Source organism: Protopterus annectens, chromosome 4.part0 (assembly GCF_019279795.1).
Source record: "Protopterus annectens isolate FY-2018-M chromosome 4.part0, PAN1.0, whole genome shotgun sequence".
Classification (NCBI taxonomy): Eukaryota; Metazoa; Chordata; order Ceratodontiformes; family Protopteridae; genus Protopterus; species Protopterus annectens.
Window position 1 is genome coordinate 1,497,435,600 of NC_056733.1, and position 18,914 is coordinate 1,497,454,513.

At 37.8% G+C, this 18,914-nt stretch overlaps 1 protein-coding gene across 1 annotated transcript in view; it reads right to left on the bottom strand.

The window, feature by feature from the left end:
- The window catches only part of ITK (IL2 inducible T cell kinase), a 1,334,312-nt gene that overhangs the window by 1,044,545 nt on the left and 270,853 nt on the right, over positions 1–18,914 (bottom strand). Inside the window, exon 2 of the mRNA XM_044069337.1 lies at positions 10,856–10,960. Within this exon, the coding sequence (XP_043925272.1) occupies positions 10,856–10,960 (105 nt within the window). The remainder of the gene's footprint in view (positions 1–10,855; positions 10,961–18,914) is intronic.

Below are 18,914 nucleotides of genomic sequence, written 5' to 3' on the forward strand. Positions count from 1 at the left end.
AGCATGGCTCCGAAGGCTGAGGAGCCGGTGACCGAGTCTTTCCAGAGGTGCACGGAGCTGAGGACCTGGGCTCCGAGGGCACCTTTGAAGACTTAGACTCCTTTGAAGACTTGGAGGTCTGGTCAAGTCTTGTCCAATGCTTCCTTGTCCAATGCTAACAGCCCTCTATCCACCAACTTCCTTCGCCTTTCTAACATAACCCTGCTGCTGAAGGAGTGGCAGATAGAGCAATCCTCTTGTAAATGTACTGGCCCCAAGCAATGCACACAAGAAACATGATTATCAGTAATGAACATTTTCTGCCCACAGTTACACCTCTTAAACCCCGATTTCTGTTTTTCAGACATGACAGAATTAAACACAAATTATCAGATCCCTGATAAGATATATCTAAATAACAGAATTATCAGAATAACACTAGAAAGTTCAGATCCCTGAACAACAATCTAATAAGATTAAGTATTATATATATATATATATATATATATATATATATATATATATATATATATATATATATATATATCTATATCTATATCTATATATATATATATATGTGTATATCTCGATAGAAAAAATGACACTAGCAAGTTCAGATCCCTGAACAACAAATCTAACTGTGCACACTATGTGACAAACAACAAGGGGATAGGGAAAGCAACCTGACAGAGCCCTGTCAAGTAAAATGCCAACTAAAAAATGGCCAAAGGCCTAAGAGCAGCTCCAGGTTTTAGAAAAAAAACAAAAAAAAAAAAAAAAAACAACAATATAAACACTGCAGTTAACTCACTGAAATGAAACAGATAACTGTGATATTCTAAATAACCTTATATCAGATCCCTGATAAACTATATATATAGAAAAATTTGTCCAAAGACAAGAAAAAAAAGTTTACTGGCCCGAGCTCCGAAGATCATGCAATCCATTGAAGCGGCAAACTAGATCTGGGGTTAGTAAGAGAGCATCATGGGATAGGGACTGTGCCTCAAGCTACTCAAAGATCTTGAGCTTGGAAAGTGGCCGACTCGGAGCTGATGGATCGGCTCCGTACCCATGTGTAAGAACAAACGACAAGATTGAACAACTTCACTTTGCTAAAATATTCTCTGCCTGAAGTCTCAGACTGATTGGAGAACAAGAAAGTTTCCAGATACAAAATGACCTGTCCCTTTGTTAGGAATGGCTTTGGAAGAGACATATCTAGCAGGCGATCTAAAATCATAATCCTGTGTGATGCAGTCAAGGAGGATATTTTGAACATTTATTTGAAACCTCAGATTTTAAGAGGATTTTTGAATATTTATCTGGAAGTGCAGATTGATAGGGGGTGAAGAAACCAAGGTTAATGACTCCTGACATCTGGCAAAAGACTGCAAATGTCAGCAAATCATCTAAATGAGGAAATAATGAAACAATAAGCATCTTTTAGATCTAACATTATCATAAACCTGAAAGAGAAATAACTGGTAACATACTCTGATCCTTCATTCTTGAAACCAGAAACATTCTTGAGTAAAAGCTTTTTCTTTTTGGTCTGAAGACATTGATAGTATGAGTCCTAGGGTAAGCATATGTTGAAGAGTCTGAGGAAAAGGTTTGGAGGGTAGGGAGGAATTCTGCTGAAAGTGGGTATGTGTATCCAGTACCAAATGTAACCCTGAACCAGTATTAGTACCCAAGAGTCTGAAACAATCTGTTGCCAAAGGGAAAGGTCGAGAACCAGTCTACAGGACAGACTTAGAGATGAAGGGGTGTGGGTTGGTGGGGCAGGGGATTGGGATGGAGGAAGAATGTTGGCTTAGTCATTCTGAAGGAGTAGTCTGTCTCCATTTCCTGAAAGGATCTCTGTTTTTTGTTGTTTCTCTTTTGCCTTCTTTTTATTGTCCCTGTTTACCAGACTATGTCAGGAAATGATTATGTTCTCTCTCGCTCTCTCTCTCACTCTCTCTTTTTTAAAGAAGAAAAGCAGAGTGTTTATAAGATTTATAATGTAGAGCTTGAAAAGTCTTAGTAACTCCCTAAATTAATTTCTCTCTGTCATCAAAATATTTGAGAACCCGAGTAGCAGCAGTGCCAAACAAAACCTCCTTGTCTGCATCAGAGTTTAAAATCTCAGACTTTACCTTATCCAAAAAGCTTTCAGTACATTCCCAGGTAAATCTTCTAAAAACAGTAGAACTATCAGTGGCCCTAGAGACACTATCTCCACAATCATACATACCCTTCAAAGCATGTTTAGACACCTGAGTCAGGTTAGAAATTGTAGGATACACAAAAGACTAAACTTCTAAAGGAAATGTGGCAGAACAATCCCTTAAACTGTAAAACACTGACATAATAGACTGGAGGAAGGAAATTCTCTTAAGATATATTTATAATATCTTACCTACATATTTGCAGGAGTAGGGTTGATAATAGATATTCTGGCTTTTTTCAAAGGAGGAACTGAAGGCTGATGGTCAGGATTACTGCAGAGGCAGCATTTAACAATTCTTCCAAGGCTGTCATAATATGGGGTAAGGGCATATCCTAAGGTAAATACACTTGTAGCATATAATATCTCTCCAGTTTACTAATTCATCCTGGAATTAGTCTTAGAAAAAGAAAAGTGCTCTACTGGAGTTGGAGAGGACAAACTTTCCTCTAAATTAGAGTCTTGGATTTGTAAGCCAGACCAAAAAATGTCCCTATGTTTGTCTATGCCAAAATCCCCTGACATATTTTCCTCAATAATGATTTTTGGTCTTCAGGATGGAAAGCCTGCAATCAACTTCTGACTAAAGTATGAAAACTATCCTTGTGAACAGGTAACATGTCTTTGGATGATCAGTGTCTAACCTTTAATTAGCTCTTTCTAGGTACATTCTACAAGAAAGACTGAGCAGGGGAAGGGAAATCATCCCAAGCAAGAGGTCTCTTTCCCTAGCCAACCCTAGAGGATTTTCTTGTGGTGTCTCCTGCACCTATAATGGATGGTTTTCCTATGCCCACATTTTACACTAGAACAGCTGAGGAGGACATGTCTGAACCCCAGTCCATAGTGGCTGGCAAGGATACACCAGAGGGATTTGAAGACACCATTAAGTGGTCTGAGGAACCAGCCAAGGCCACTGCAAAGTCACCTACTGCTGAGGCATTGACTGAGCCCACTGAAGGCAAAGGCTTGTGGGTCAAGCGTTTTTTTTTTTTTTAATTATTTTTATTTTAGGTATGTTGGAAGAAGGAGCAGAAGGACTGCTGTAAGAATCAGTGCTGTAGCCATGGAAGAGGCCTGATCACCAGTAAGTGGTGCCGGTAAGAGTCAGTTGGAAGTAGTAAGACAAGTGTTCTCAAGCGCATGCAGACACACAGATGCGCACACACACACACACACACACACACACACACACACACACACACACACACACACACACACACACACACACACACACACACACACACACACACACACACACACACACACACACACACACACACACACACACACACACACACACACACACACACACACAAACACACATTTTCCTACACAGTCCCTCAAAATCAAAAGCACTAGCAGTACATTAAAATCCTGTCAAAATTTTAAGTCTGTTTCACAGAAAGTGCACTGAGAGAAGATAAGAAATGAAGAAAAGATGTAACAAAGTGTACTCAAACAACAAACATAAAATACACTTCTAGCCAGTGACAACTCGTGCCATCGGACTGCAGGACTGCAGCCCCCCCAGCTGTGAAAAGAAAGAAAAAAAAAAGAAAGAACATTTTTAAAAAATAAAATATTTATTTGTATAATACATACTACTGTTGTACTCATATACACTTAGCTGTGATTCCGACTGACTCGCTGAAGTCCCGGAACTCAAACTCCGCATGCTTGGCGAGTTCCAGGTTTTAAAAAAAATAATTTCTGTAAATCCAGACTGCTGTAAAAGCAGTCCAGATTAAGGAGAGAAGGCATCAGTGTGATGCCCAGAAGTCTATGTGGTTACAAACCGCATAGAAGTGGAAGGGGATTGGACTGCCACATCCGCAGTCATGTATGTGACATAGATGGCAGGATGGCTAATGATTGGTTCTCGATCTCTTCCTAGGCTTTGCGTGCTGAGAAAAAGAGAGCAAGAAGCAGTCAATAGCAGTGCTGTCTTTTTACATTACACTACAGAGGTCATACTCGTAAGTTTGTGTAATCAGACAGTGTGATTCAGCTGAGAGAGAGAGAGCTGAGCAGACTGAGTGACATATTTTATAACTTTTTACTCTCTTCTATTCGTAATTGGTATGTATGTATGCATTTCTTGATTTAAATTAAATTCTAATAATAATTATGGTTTTAAATTTAATAATGAAAAAATTGTTGTGAGCCAAATTGGAAGAAAAGCACTGTGATGGGGCATCTGCTCTGCAACAAGCATCAGAGGTAAATTAATCATTATGAGTGTATAAAATGGGTCTTCTCTTAGCCTGGGCATTTGAACATCATTTGTGTGTCCTGTCTTAATGTTTTCTCAGGCCAGTACATCATATAAGATATCTTCAAGGAAGTGAAGAGGGTCAATTTGAAATTGACTGATTGTGGTGTGCTAATAATATGTTGTGCTGGGAATTCTGGTAAAGTTTTGGTGAAACTTAAAGCTGTGTAATCAATGTAGAATGGCTAACAAAATTAAGTGTATTTGGTGACCACGGCATGAATAAATGGGTTGGTGAGTTAGTGCATGATGCTGAAGGATGACATTTGTTTCTGAAGCTAGAAGATGTTTTTAAAAGACAATACCTTATGGAAATAATGTAATGGTATACATACATACATTTTTGCTGAAAAATAAGGCACTGTATGTTAAAATTGTGATCTGCATGATATGGTCTTTTTGTTCTGTTTCATCCCGCTAACCAGCCAATCAGAAAAAGGATCAACATGTAGGATTTTGTTTGTTACCTTAACATAATTACTCAATTTTAAAATTATTATTCTTTGGTGAAATGTAACCTTATGCTGATATACAGATGAGATAGTGGGTCTGGCCCAGAGTACGAAGAACATACGTTTTAAGCCACAATGATTTTTATTTAATTTGTTATTCAGATAAAGCCAATCGGCACAGACTCCACTTTTCTAGAGGTAACCTGGGAACATGACCTGGCTAAGTGACTTGTTCAAAGTGATGCAATCACAGATTACAGGAGTAACACGGTTGCCAGGAAGCTGTGAGACACCCGTAGCATGGGAAAAGGAGGTTTTAGTCTCCCTTGTGGAGCACTTGACTGCATTCCTGGTGAATAAGTCTACAGTCAAGTAACTCGCTTCCCTCCCTTCGCTTTAGGTAGAAGTGTATCAGGAGAGCAAGTACCTAGCCATGCAAGTTGGGGCATAGATCAAAACAGCCTGCAAAGATTTTACCCTGTATCCCTCCTGTCTCTTGAATGCTCAGGAGGGTAGGGTTTGCAAGGATTTAAGGTAAAAGGGAAGAGGGGGGGCAGTCAGCACCAAGAAGGAAATGGGTGGGTCCTCCAGTCAGCAAAGTTTGGGCCGGAACAGGTGGCGGGTGTGCTAACCTGCAACTAGGCAGCCAATGATTAAATGCTTTCTCAAATTATATGGTTTTGGTTGATGCTGACTAGTCATGTTGTTTTGTTAATTAAAGGTTGCTATCTTATTAATGTATCATAATAAACACTGACAAGTCATGTTTTGTTCATTAAGGTTGTTCAAAGCTAATGGATTATCTTGTTAATGTATCATAATAAATAGATGCATCTGCAGCATGGCTTGGTGTTTATTTTGTTTGGAGGGGTATCATGGCTCTTATTGACAACAGGTGGCACTGGCAAATGAAAACTGAAAGAACTAGCCTAAGCACTACAGGATGAGGCTTATTACACAGTCCATGGACTTAATTTGCTGTGTTAAACTGACGGATCAGATTATAATAGAAAATCATTAGTTCAACATTCTTTATAATTAGTCTTAGCTTCTCGGTTATTACTTACTTCTCGGTATGTTTTTTGGAATGATTTGTATTTCACCCAGGCTTTTCTGAAATTGGTCGATATTTATCAGTGCTCTACCCTGGTAAACAAATATAAATAAATAAAATATTGCAGATCCACATTGTAAATGCCCAGTCTAAAGTTCCTGATGAGGAGAATTTGAGTGTTACGTTAAATTTTCTCGATGTTATTGTTGATTACTAGTTTCCATAGTACAACTTTGTATAGTCCATGCAGTTTTGTCTTGCACCTATGTCTTGTGTTTGCCTTTTTGGTGGTTCCCATGGTGCAGCATGAGGGGCAAAAATGCAAATACTCTTTATTTATTTATTTATTTATTTATTACTTTCTGGTCAAGACTATACTTTCTGAGTTTTAATCCAGGTCTAGGCCAATATCTTGCAATTGGCCATTGATTGAGAGCTGACACAGGATGAGAGTTGTGACTTTTACTTTATTACAAGTGCTCAGATCAAATTTAAGCAATTTATTGAGCTATTTTAACCATTTATTACAAAAACAGATTTTTTTCAAACACCTTTACTGAATTATCACTTGTGACATAGGCAAATTTACATTTATATAAAAGTAATCACACTAATTAACATAACATTTTACTTCCTATATATTGCTATAATATCATATAACCTAAGCAGCATCACATAAATTATTCAATTGATGCTTTTTCAACAAAAATTTCTTTATTAAAGCATTACTTACTACATAGGCAATCATACATTTATATAAATGAAAACTAACCACACAGACACAATCCTAGTTGCAAGCATTTTACATCACAAATTATACTGACACACTCCTCTAGAATATGAAGACATACAGATTAAACAACTCAAAACATGGTTGCATTCTATTTAGTAAAAACAGCAGAAGCCAGATAGAACATTAAAGTATCCTCCGTTCTGTCTAGCTTCTGCTGTTTTTACTTTTGACTTGTTTTATTAAAGCTAGTACTTGCTCCTTTCTGGTTTGTTTAGTTTTGCATTCTATTCAGCTTTGCAAAACCTGTCTGGTTACTGGAATGCTTGTATCCACTGATTCTTTTAATGCAAGCTAAATGTAAATGTGACAAGGTATCAATAGTCAGATTTTAGCTGATCCTTGGACTTACAATGTAGTAAAATCATTGCAATGAAAAGGGTTGGAGATATATGTGGGCCTACTATGTTCTAGAAGCTGGAGATGGTGTACATTTTCAAAACAGCTGAGCTGCTCCATTTCTTCTCTGTGAAAAAGGGGTCTTCATTTTCCTTATTGGTAGCAGTTTTCAGGTTTGTAACAGAATTTCAGTTTGTGAGGCTCTAGAATTTCTCAGTTGAACAAATATATATATTTTTGATCAGGCTTTATTGGTTCATATCTAAGACCTTTGGTCAGGGATTCTCAAACTATGTACTCATACTTCACACTTTTTCTGCAAATCTTAATTTCTAACCCAGACAATGTATGTGGAATGTGTTGCATTTTGTAATGAAAACAACTTGTGCTATAAAAAATACTAAATTTTAAGTACTTCATTATGCAAACGCTTTATATATTTTCTCCAGATGGAAAGCGACTATTGCTACAAAAGTCTGGCATTATTCACATGCTAAGCAAATAACCTTTTCTGATCCTCCTATATTTTGTGCATATGCTTCTTCAGTAATAAAATAAAATTAGCAGAGTTTATTAGACAAGCAAAAGGACTAGAAGTAGCCATAGCTTTATTTTTTGTACTCAAACCTCAAAGTGTGGTCCTTCTCATCCAACATACAATAGCCCGCCCCTTTCTAGCTGGCCACACCCTGGCCTGTTGGCCACAACCACTCAGCTGTCTCCTGCAGTCCTCCTTTGATTTGAAGTTACCAGCCGCCACTGCTTCTAGCCTTTAAATACATTTCATACTGCTTAAATATAACACCTTCATGAAAAACATCTCAAGCAGTAAAATAATGAAGGCAAGTAGTCACAAAATGTGCACAAGCACCAAAACACTGAAATAGTGTTTTAAGTACATAAAAACAATTCCCATGGTTTAAATCCTTACACCTCTGTTAACATGTCTCACAAGCAATACATTCCGTAGCATAAAACAAGCCCCAGTATTAAAACATCAGGCCTGTTCTAAAAATTGCAGTTTCTGACAAGATAATTCTGACATTAATAAAATTATCAGCATTTTCCAGAAAAGAGAAGATATCTCTTAAATATTTAAAAATATTTAAAAGAATAAAGGCAATATTTCTGTGTGGAAAGTTCCCCCTCTGGGTTCTTATCTGCCAGAAATGAAGCCTATAGCCAATTGCTGTTTTCTGTGAAGCCTCTCAGCTGTTATTCCTTGAGGTGGCAAGAAAGTACTGAACTCATTTTGAAATAATCTTCATTCAGAATGCTGAATTCCCTCCACAAATTGACTGTCCAATCAGCACTCACAGTGAAGGTGTGAAAGGGTGTCAGAGCTTTGTGAAGCAGGTTGGTTGCTGTATCCTGGACAGGCTTCAATCCAATAACCAAAGGCTACTGCAGCAGTGAGAATGGTGAACATCAGAAAACATCCTTAAGATTACATATGAATTGGTCAGAAATTTGCAGATCACCATATAATGATTAAGTAAAATGACACATTTTGTGCAATACCCCTAGATTTCCATAAAATAATAAATGATAAAAGAAAAATTCGGGACTCCAAGGGACATAAGCAGATACATGTTTACCATTATTTTAGTTCCACCATATATTGCTGTCACTCATACTTGACAAGTATTAACCTTTAATGCATTTGCATTATGTCCTAGACTCAAACATAGTACTTCCTTTAATGATTAAAGTCATATTGTTACACTCTTTTGCTGGTAGTTTTATCACTTTGTAGTTCTAACAAAGCAAAAAAAAGACATTTGTAATAACAGGCTCAGAATATGCTGGACTGTTACTACTGCCCATTTCTAATACCACACATGGCTTTGTAGGAATAGTAGTTATTATCTGCATTTCTCCTGTCTCTTATAATAGCTCTATATTACTTTTATTTCTGTGATGATGCTGCAGAAGATTATGCTGATGAGTGATGATGACAGAAATCTGGATATAATGGGTGGGAGGTGCGGGTGTGAAACAGAGGGGAACAGGAAGAGAGAGGTGGTGACAATAATTAAGACGGGATGACATCAGAAGGCTGGAAGGAAGTGGAAAAAGGAGTAGGAAACTGCTTACTATTTAGGTGTAACATAGGGGAAGAAGACATGGTGATGGGGTGTTTTATGGGATGAATGTTGATGAAGATGATGTGCTTAAGAATTTCTTTGCACATACTAAAACTCTGAACATTGACAAGGTTAGGGTACAAGTAGGGGGAGTTTAACCTAATGCTGTATCAAGCAGATAATTGGTTCTGTGGGTAAAGTGAAAGTTACAGGAAGGCTCAGAGAGTGTTGAAGAGTTACAATGGTAAAAGCAGTGCTGCCTGACATTTGGAGGTTGATCAATAAGTGGAAAAATGTTTATGTTCCCTAAGGGATGTAAGGAAATAGACAAGTAGATTGGATGTGTTCTAAATGGACACAGTGATAGTGGAAGAAATTGAATGGATTAGAATAGATAAAAGCTCTATCTTAAATCATGCATACATAAAAACAGTGTGGAGGGTTATAGGAAAATGTGAAAGGTGAATGCGGGGCAAAACAAAGCTTTAAATCCCCTGTATAGCACAGCATTATAATGTTGCTGATTTAAGTTTCAAATCACTTTGAAACAAAGATATTTTCATTTAAACCTGGTAGCTGGGTAACATTTAATCACACCAGCCACAACAGTTCTTCATATTCAAGCTTGGCATCCCAAGCTAAACCATTTGTGTTTTTTCTTCTTTTTTAAGAATAAAAAATAAAAGTCCCAGTTTGATCATCATCAACTGAAAGAATGGAAGTTATATGACTTTTCCCTGTGGTTGGATAATTTACCCACAGACCCTAGTTAAAAAAAAATGATTTGCTTAACTCCATAGTTACAATGATTGAGATCAAAATAACATCAAGTGGCTGCTAGAAACGTTATTAAAAATGGAAATCTGATATGACACATTTTAGGGATTTTTAAAAGCTATCTGCAATTTTAAGTTTGTTTGTGTCTTTCGGCTTTTCCCGGTTAGGGGTTGCCACAGCGGAACTCCGGTCCGCTAATGATTGGCAGTTGATTTTTATGTACCGGCTTGCCAGGCCTGACGCACAACCTTCAATGAAGGTACGCCCATTCACGCATGTCTCCACGCAGAAGACGCTCTATCTGAGAATCGAACCGGACAGCGTCTTACTGTGAGGCGACAACGCTACCGCAGCACCACCACCGCGGGTAGCTATTTTAAGTAATAAAGAAAAAGAAACAATAAGACTGAGACTTGTAAGCAATAATGAGAAGTTACTGGGATAATTTAGGAATGTTATAAGCAAAATATAAAAAAAAATAAGTTGAAGGTGCAGATATGTTAATTTAATTAATGCAAATCTTCATTTCATTGTATATATATATATATATATATATATATATATATATATATAGATAGATAGATAGATATATATATTGTATACACATAAAATCAATAAAAATTGTTAAAAAATCATTTTAGCATTACTTCCTCTTGTGAGTGACAAGTCTGCTTTAGCTGGAGATGTGGGAGCTTATGGTACCATGTAACAATACATCCTCTAATAGCCTTGACATCTATAAATGAGACAGTTCAACATACTCAATAAAAAATAAAGCAGAAGAGACTATGCCCATAACTTCCTTAGTCGATAGCTACCACTGCCTGTTCCTTTCTAATTATAGCCTTATGCACAATCAACTTAGACAGCTGAAGGCTGTAACTTACCTGGAAGGGATATTTAAAGCTGCATGGAATATATATGTCACTCTTCACAATTTCTACACATTTAATTTTTGACAGTTCAATGGAGCCCTTCAATGTGTCCTTTTTCTAAAGAAAATGAAAAAATATGAATTAGTAGAAAATTAATTTGAAATTACTTAAGATATATATAACACAACAGCTATCATTCTGTTTGCTCATAATTCTACATGCACAATCCATTAGTCTGTTCTTGGTTAATGGCTAAAAAGCCCACAAAGTACAATGCTGTATGTAATCTCATCAGGGGACTCTTCATCCTTATAATATACATTTGAACACAAGCATCCCCAAGTTGTATTTTGTTTATTCAATTGTCAAAAATGTAATACATAAAATAAAGTAATTTAGGATTTGTTTTAAAAAATAAAAAGCCGTCAATATGCAGCTGAAGCAATACCTGAGCTCAAATAAGCTGCTCTCAGAAACATAACATGGCTTTAGGCCCCAGCACAGCACCACCACTGCACTACTACATTTTGCTCATTTGACTTTCCTCAATAGGACTTTCACAATACACCTTGTTGTGGTAGTTACCTATCTGGAAGGCAACAAGCCATTAAATGGCAACAAACCTACTCATCATTTCAAAGAGTTACTACAGGTGTCCCTCAGGGCTCTATCCTGGGTCCTCTCCTATTTAACATATTTATTAATGACCTCTGTGATGCCCATGCACTGGCCCAGTAATCAAAGAGCTTCAATCCTCACCACTAACACCAGTGAGGGATGTGCACATTGGGAGGATGATAGGTACACACACAGTAAAGTACAATTTCCCTTAAGAGCACACAGGGATCACAGTCAGTCTTTGGCTGGTTTCTTCCTCTCTCTCTCTCCAGATCCCCAGTAAGATTCCCCACTGGCACAGCTATAGGGTTAAGATCTCAGCTGAGTGGTCATGCCAAAACCTCCAGCACCCTCTCTGTCCATCCAGTGATTAGTGTCCCTGCCCAAGTAGCTCACACACACACACACACACACACACACACACACACACACACACACACACACACACACACACACACACACACACACACACACACACACACTTTGAGATTTGATTTATATACAAACACATAGACACTCCTGGGGAAGGCTAGCACAGGTTCAGTAGCTATGCCTCCTTCTGCCCAGACTATATGGTAGTACAACCTCCCATCAACCACCCTTATCAGTATAAGGCCCTTACCAAAGGGTGCCCAATCTTACTGTGTAATGTTACTATTATCCAAATGGTAAGTGTGACTAAGACTTATAGGTTATTTAGGAGTGGCTTCTACAATATCACCAAATACATATGCAAGTACTTTAAGAGCTTATACATCTCTACACAAACAGCCACAATTAAAATGTTTAAATATATTTAATAATAAATAATAAAAGAACAAGGTAATATTCAATAACTCAGCACAGTGACAATAGAGTTCAGAATCACAGGAAATATTTTAAAACAACATTGCAGGACAGTCTCACATAAATACAAAAAACATCTAAACTAATCTTGCTGTATTCCTATCTTTATCTAAGAGATACTATGCCCTAAAAGTCTTACTTGCAGAGCCAGGCAAATACAGATGAGTGGATATTTTCAGGTCCAGAGACAAATTACAAAATGCACTGACTTTATCTCTGAAATAGTTCTTAAATTAATAATACACATTACTGCTGGGTCATCTCAGATTACATCATTCTTATCACCTCTTCCCTTAGTTTCCAGGCTAACAGGAACTTAAATGGAACTTGTCTCTGTTAAAAAATACTTGTCTCTCAGAAGCTGATGCTTCTCTCTTAGAAGCTTGCCTGAAACTGGAAGTCGTAAAACAATTTCCTTGGAAACCTATAATTACCCCTGTTTCCAGACAGTAGGAAAGCCTACAACTCTAGACATTGTGTCTGCTTTGAGCTGAAACAGAGATAACAGAGTCATAAACAAGTCCCACTTATTTTCTTAGAGTTTGCAAGTTAACTCTGTATATTCCAGCCTTTACCATCAACAAATACATCTGCATAGGCATGTAGTTTACAGACATTTCTGGTCTATTCCAGCAGGTTGCACTGTGGTTACAATCTTGAAGCTCAGTACATAACATATAGTTTTCTTACATTTCTAAGGTAAGCAAACAAATCATATTACTATTCACAAATAATAGAATTATTTACAAAATTCTATCTAGCTGGGCTGGCAGCCTTCACAATTCTCATCCTCCTTGAGAACTCAAGCTAGTTTTTCAAGTGACCCTTGAGAAACATTGCTTGAGAGGGTTGAGTCTTTCTGGGAATACCTTACCCCATTCCCTGTCTTGACAGCCCATCTGCATTGGCATTGCTAACCCCACTGTGGTGCTGCACTGTCATATCATATGCTTGCAAACTTAGGCTCCACCTTAGCAACTTGGCATTTTGCTGGCTGGCTTGATGTAACCATGTTAGGGATTGTGATTTGTAACTACAGTAAATTTTCTTCCATACAGATAAGGCTGAAGTTTCTGCAGTGCCCACACTATGGCTAGACATTCCTTTTCTACAGCTGCATAGCATTCCTCCCTGGGTTGAAGCCTATGACTGAGATAAACCACTGGGTGGTCTTCTCCCTCTGAAAAAAATCTGGCTAAGTACAGCCCCCACCCCATGGTTTGAAGCATCCACCTGCACAACAAATTATTTGCTGTGATCTGGACTGGCTATCACAGGGGGTCCTTCCAAAGCTTCTTTAAGATTCTGGAATGCCTGCTCACATGCTGGGATCCACACTACCTTATCTGGCCTGTTTTTTCTTGTCAGGTCTGTGAGGATAGCAGCTATTGTACTATAAGTGGGGGGCGAAGTTTCTATAGTACCCTGCTGTTTAAAATGCCCTCATCTGCTTTTTGGTAACAGGTGCAGGCCATGCCTGAATGGCTTCCACTTTGGCCGGTTCTGGCCTGATCTTATCATGCCCCACTCTATGTCCCAGGTAGGAGACCTCTGCCATACCCACCTGAGATTTGCTGGACTTAATGGTCAACCCAGCCCTCTGTAGTCTGCCCAGCACCTCCCTGACATACTGAAGGTGCTCTTGTCAGGAATGGCTGTAGATGGCAATATCATCTAGGTAAGCAAGGGCAAAATCTCCTGCTCCTGCTAGGATATGATCTATCAGCCTCTGGAAAGTCGCTGGGGCATTTTTCATTCCAAAGGGCATCTTTGTGAACTCATACAAGCCAAAAGGAGTCACAAAGGCTGACCTTTCTTTAGCACTGGAGTCAAGGGCACCTGCCAGTAACCCTTGGTAAGATCAATGGTGGTAAGAAACTTAGCCCCACCCAGCTGCTCTAGGGCTTCATCTGTCCTAGGCATGGGGTAAGCATCTGACTCTATGTGACTATTTAATTTCCTGTAGTCTATACAGAACTTGGTGCTGCCATCCTTCTTTGGTACCAGCACCACTGGGGAGACTCAGGGACTGCTGGATTCCTGAATTATCACTAGTTCCAACCTTTCATGTATCTTCTCCCTCAGAGTCTGTTTGACTCTCTCAGGCACCCTATATGCCCCTGCCTCCTGCTTAGCAGTTCTACCATGTAGTCAGCATTACTGACCTTCCTTACCACCTTGTAGGGTCCCTCCCAAGCTGCCTGCAGCTTGTTGTGTCTGACAGGAATGAGAACCATTACCTTCTGCCCTACAGCATACTCTCAAGCTCGAGCATTCCTGTCATACCAGACCTTTTTCTGCTGTTGGGCTTCTGCCAGGTTCCGCAAAAGAATATATTCTGATATTTCTTCTTTTTTATGACTTATTATATAGATCTGAAGCTGTCGAGTTTACAATACTATATACAGGGTTTTTGCTGTATAAGGTTGACACATATTGTTTCATCTTATTATTTGTGTCACAGCTTCATTCTGCTTTGTCAACAACTATTGGAGCTAGTATCTGGCATTGGGACCTAGACTGTAAGATTGTAATCTGTTTTTTGGCTTTGGAGATTATTTGGACTTCACCTTGGGACAAGAATATGAACATAATTTTTATTCGTATGAATATTATTGTTTTTTGCCTGATTGATTTAGTCATTAATGTGCTTATTCTATATAAGATTTATTGAGGATATTATATAGAATATTTTTATATGTGGGGTTTGTATACTCATTAGCATTACTAAGGGCTTCCACTTGTTTATCTGCTACATACATGCCTTCAGTATTACTTTTTGGTCTTTTTGAATGGATATGTTTAGATTTACGGGCTTAACAATTGCAGCGTGATTTCATCATCTTTTTGTGGGGTTACAAATGATGCCTTGTGCCCGTTTTTCCATTTTAGGGATATGGACTAAAAAATCTGGATTAGGCGGGCCCTCATTTTTTACAGAATGGGAATGCTATACGGATCTAATTGCTGCTTAAAATGTGTTCTATTCGTTTAAGACTGCTTTTTTCTTGACTAAACAAACAGTAATATATCTTTTATTGTTAATAATTCCCATAGGGTTATTACAGCAAGGCTGTTCTGTACTGAATTTCAGTTCCTATTTCTAATGCATTATTTGGTCTCCCTCATTAATAGGCTGCTAGTATCCAACTAAATTTTGTTTCAATTGATTATTTCTAGAAATTTTATTTTTTGTCCAGACTCAGCACTGATCGGACCTATATATAGGTTCTCTTGGCCATTGGTTTACAGATGCTGATGTTGTCCAGTATCATAGGACTTATTCTAATATTATCTGGGTTGGACTTAGCACTGTATATGTTTTTTTTATTTATGTTACACTTATATGACCATCTTTGATCATATTGGCTGATATTATCTGAACATTATTTATTGAGGGAGTACTGTTTTTTTGGTTTCAAAACATATATTAGGGACGGACTCTGCACTGATTGGACCTACATATAGGTTTTTTGGCCATTGGTTTACAGAGGCCGATATTGTCCAGTCTCATAGGACTTGCTCTATTATTATCTGGGTTGGACTCAGCACTATATGTGTTTTGTTTTATTTATGGTACTCTTGTATGACCAGCTTTGATCATATTGGCTGACATTGTCCAAACATTATTCATTGAGGGAGTACTGTTTTCTTGTTTTCAAGATATATATTAAGGACGGTTTGGTTTTTACCACTTTGTCCCACTTGCTGTACTTTATCATATATATTTTTATTAACAATTTTTGTGTGTAGATTTTCACACAATAGTTTATTAGGCATTTTTTACTGTTTGTTTTCTCAATGGATATAACCAGTCTTCTTAAGGGGTTGGCCTCTGACCACAATGGTCTTGCTGTGTTTGGTTTAGGCATAGATCAACCCCAACAGAATGGATCCATTTTAGCACCCATTGATAATAGATGTGATGCACAATTTATGAAGTTGAATAAGAGCATGAGGTCACTTCGCAGTAATGTTTGGCATCTTAGGTTATTTAAGGCTTACATTATTAAGGATATCACACCTAAAGGACTTAGAGTCCGTATACAACCACTTGTAAATAATATTGATGCCACATTGACTAAGCTTTGGGCTGATGCCCAACATAAGTCTTCTATGAACTTTGTTGAGATCCTAGCAGGACATTATGAAAGGATCACTGACCAAGAAATTCAAGATATAACACAGATGTGTGATTCTATTAGGCAATTTGAGTGTCAACCCACATATAATTCAAACTTTAAGAAACTCAGTAATGATTTATTGAGTTTGGAAGAACAACTCAAGGAACGGAAGAAAAATAATTTTTTGAGGGATCTCGCTGATTATAGTAGGGGGATTCTTTTTCTAAAGATCAGGCCAAACATGTAAGGTTTCAACAATCCCATAAATATGCTTCTAGAAAGAAACGTCCATGCTCCATCTTAAAGGAAATGTCTACTATGAGTTACGACACCTCTGGAGATAATTCATCTTCAGCCCTTCAGTCTGATGCACAATGCACCATAGGATCCCCAACAATTAAAAGAAGTAACAATGTCCCTTTAGATGTAAGCAAAAGTGTGTGGGGGGGGGGGCAGGAAGCACAAACGAGTTGGACAACATGAAAGGGTTATTGAGAATGTTTGCTCAGAAATAACTAATTCTAATGTGTTAAATATTTCATCTTGCTCCTTGTTACCTACTCATATTGATATTTTGAATAAAGGACTAACTTTTAAACCTGGATTTTTTGTCTCAGAGGAAAGCTTTGCTAATGATATTGTAGCTTTTTGCAGAACACTTAATCTAAGGTTATTTTTTCGGGATGGAGATTCCAGTGGATCCGGGATGAGTTTAGATATCATAAATCTATGTTTACACCTCCCATGAATTCTAATGTGCAAATGTTTCAGAATAGTATCATTAGGGATATTAATTTCTATTCTAGGGAGTCTGGTTTTAGATCGAATAATCTCTTGAAGATCGAACTGGAATACATTAGAGAACTGGCCAATAATCATGAATTGATTATATTGTCTGCTGATAAAGGTGGGGCGGTTGTAGTCCAAGATTGGGCTCAATATAATACCGAAGCTATGAGGCAGCTTTTGGATGGGCGGTACTATACTTGTTTGTCCCTCAATCCGACCCCTTCCTTCAAAAAACAGATTGATGAATTTTTAACTTTAGCTAAAGATGAGGGTATTATTTCGGACAAAACTTTCTATCATCTATCTGTACCAGACCCCCTTTCTCAATATATCTATTTTCTCCCAAAAATACATAAGGACCCATGGAATCCCCCTGGTAGACCAATTGTTTCAGGAAGAGGCTCATTAACTGAACCATTGTCTCAATTTTTAACCAAGTACCTTAAACCCCTTTTAAAGTGGGTACGTGCCCATATACAGAATACAACTGAATTTCTTCAGATAATTTCGGAATTACAGCTGGAACTGGGATGGTTACTTTCTAGCCTGGATGTAACTGCCCTATATACCAATATTCCTCATTGGGCAGGTATTGATGCTTTGGAATATTGGCTCTCCAGATCTGGATTATATTCATCTGGATTTAATACATTACTTTTAGGGCTAGCTGAACATGTCCTTACCAAGAATGTATTTTTGTATCATGAAGTATGTTATCTTCAAATTCAAGGTACGGTTATGGGGGCCTCTTTCGTTCCGATATATGCCGACCTATTTATGGCATACATTGAAGAACATATTATTGATCATAATTCTCATAATATATTTTTGGAGGACATGGACATATGGAAGAGATACTTGGATGATTGCTGGTTGGTAGGGAGATCAGATTCTGAGTACCTACAAGAATTTGTCAACTATTTAAATGAAAATAAGTGGGGGATACAATTTATGGTGAACTACAGTAAGGATTGTATTACATTTTTGGATGTATTGGGTACTAGGTGGATGGATAATACTCTAAGTTCTGAAGTCTACCATAAATATCCAGAGTACAACTCCATTCTCCATGCCACCAGCTGTCATCCACCACACATATTTAAGAATATTCCAAAGTCTCAATACTTGAGAATGAAATGTATATGTTCAGAGGATGCTTCATATGATACGTTCAGGGATGATCTTACCTACCGGTATTTGAATAGAGGTTATAAGTTGGGACATATAGTGCATGCTCGGAATAAGGTGGATTCCATCAATAGGGATTCTCTCCTTGAATATAAAGTTAGGCCTCAGGAGCAATAGCCAACTATTCGTTTTGTGACTACTTATGGTAGGAATACTGCAGTTTTAACTAATAGTGTCCAACAACACTGGAATATTCTTTTGGCAGACAATAAACTTTCTGAAATTTTGAATAACAGATGTTACTTTTCTTATAGGAAGGGCAGAGACCTTGGCTCAATTTTGAGTCATTATAAACATGGACGCAACCAACAGGTTCCACAAGTTCAAGCTACTCTTTTTGGGGACCATCTACTTGGTTGTTTTCCCTGTGGCCATTGTGTACATTGCTCTAGAATCTCTAAGACCAAAGACTTTAGCAGTAAAAATACTAGTCAAGTCTATAGAATTCCTTTTTTTGCCAATTGTCAAACAGACTGGGTCATTTATTTGGTTACTTGTAATTGCTC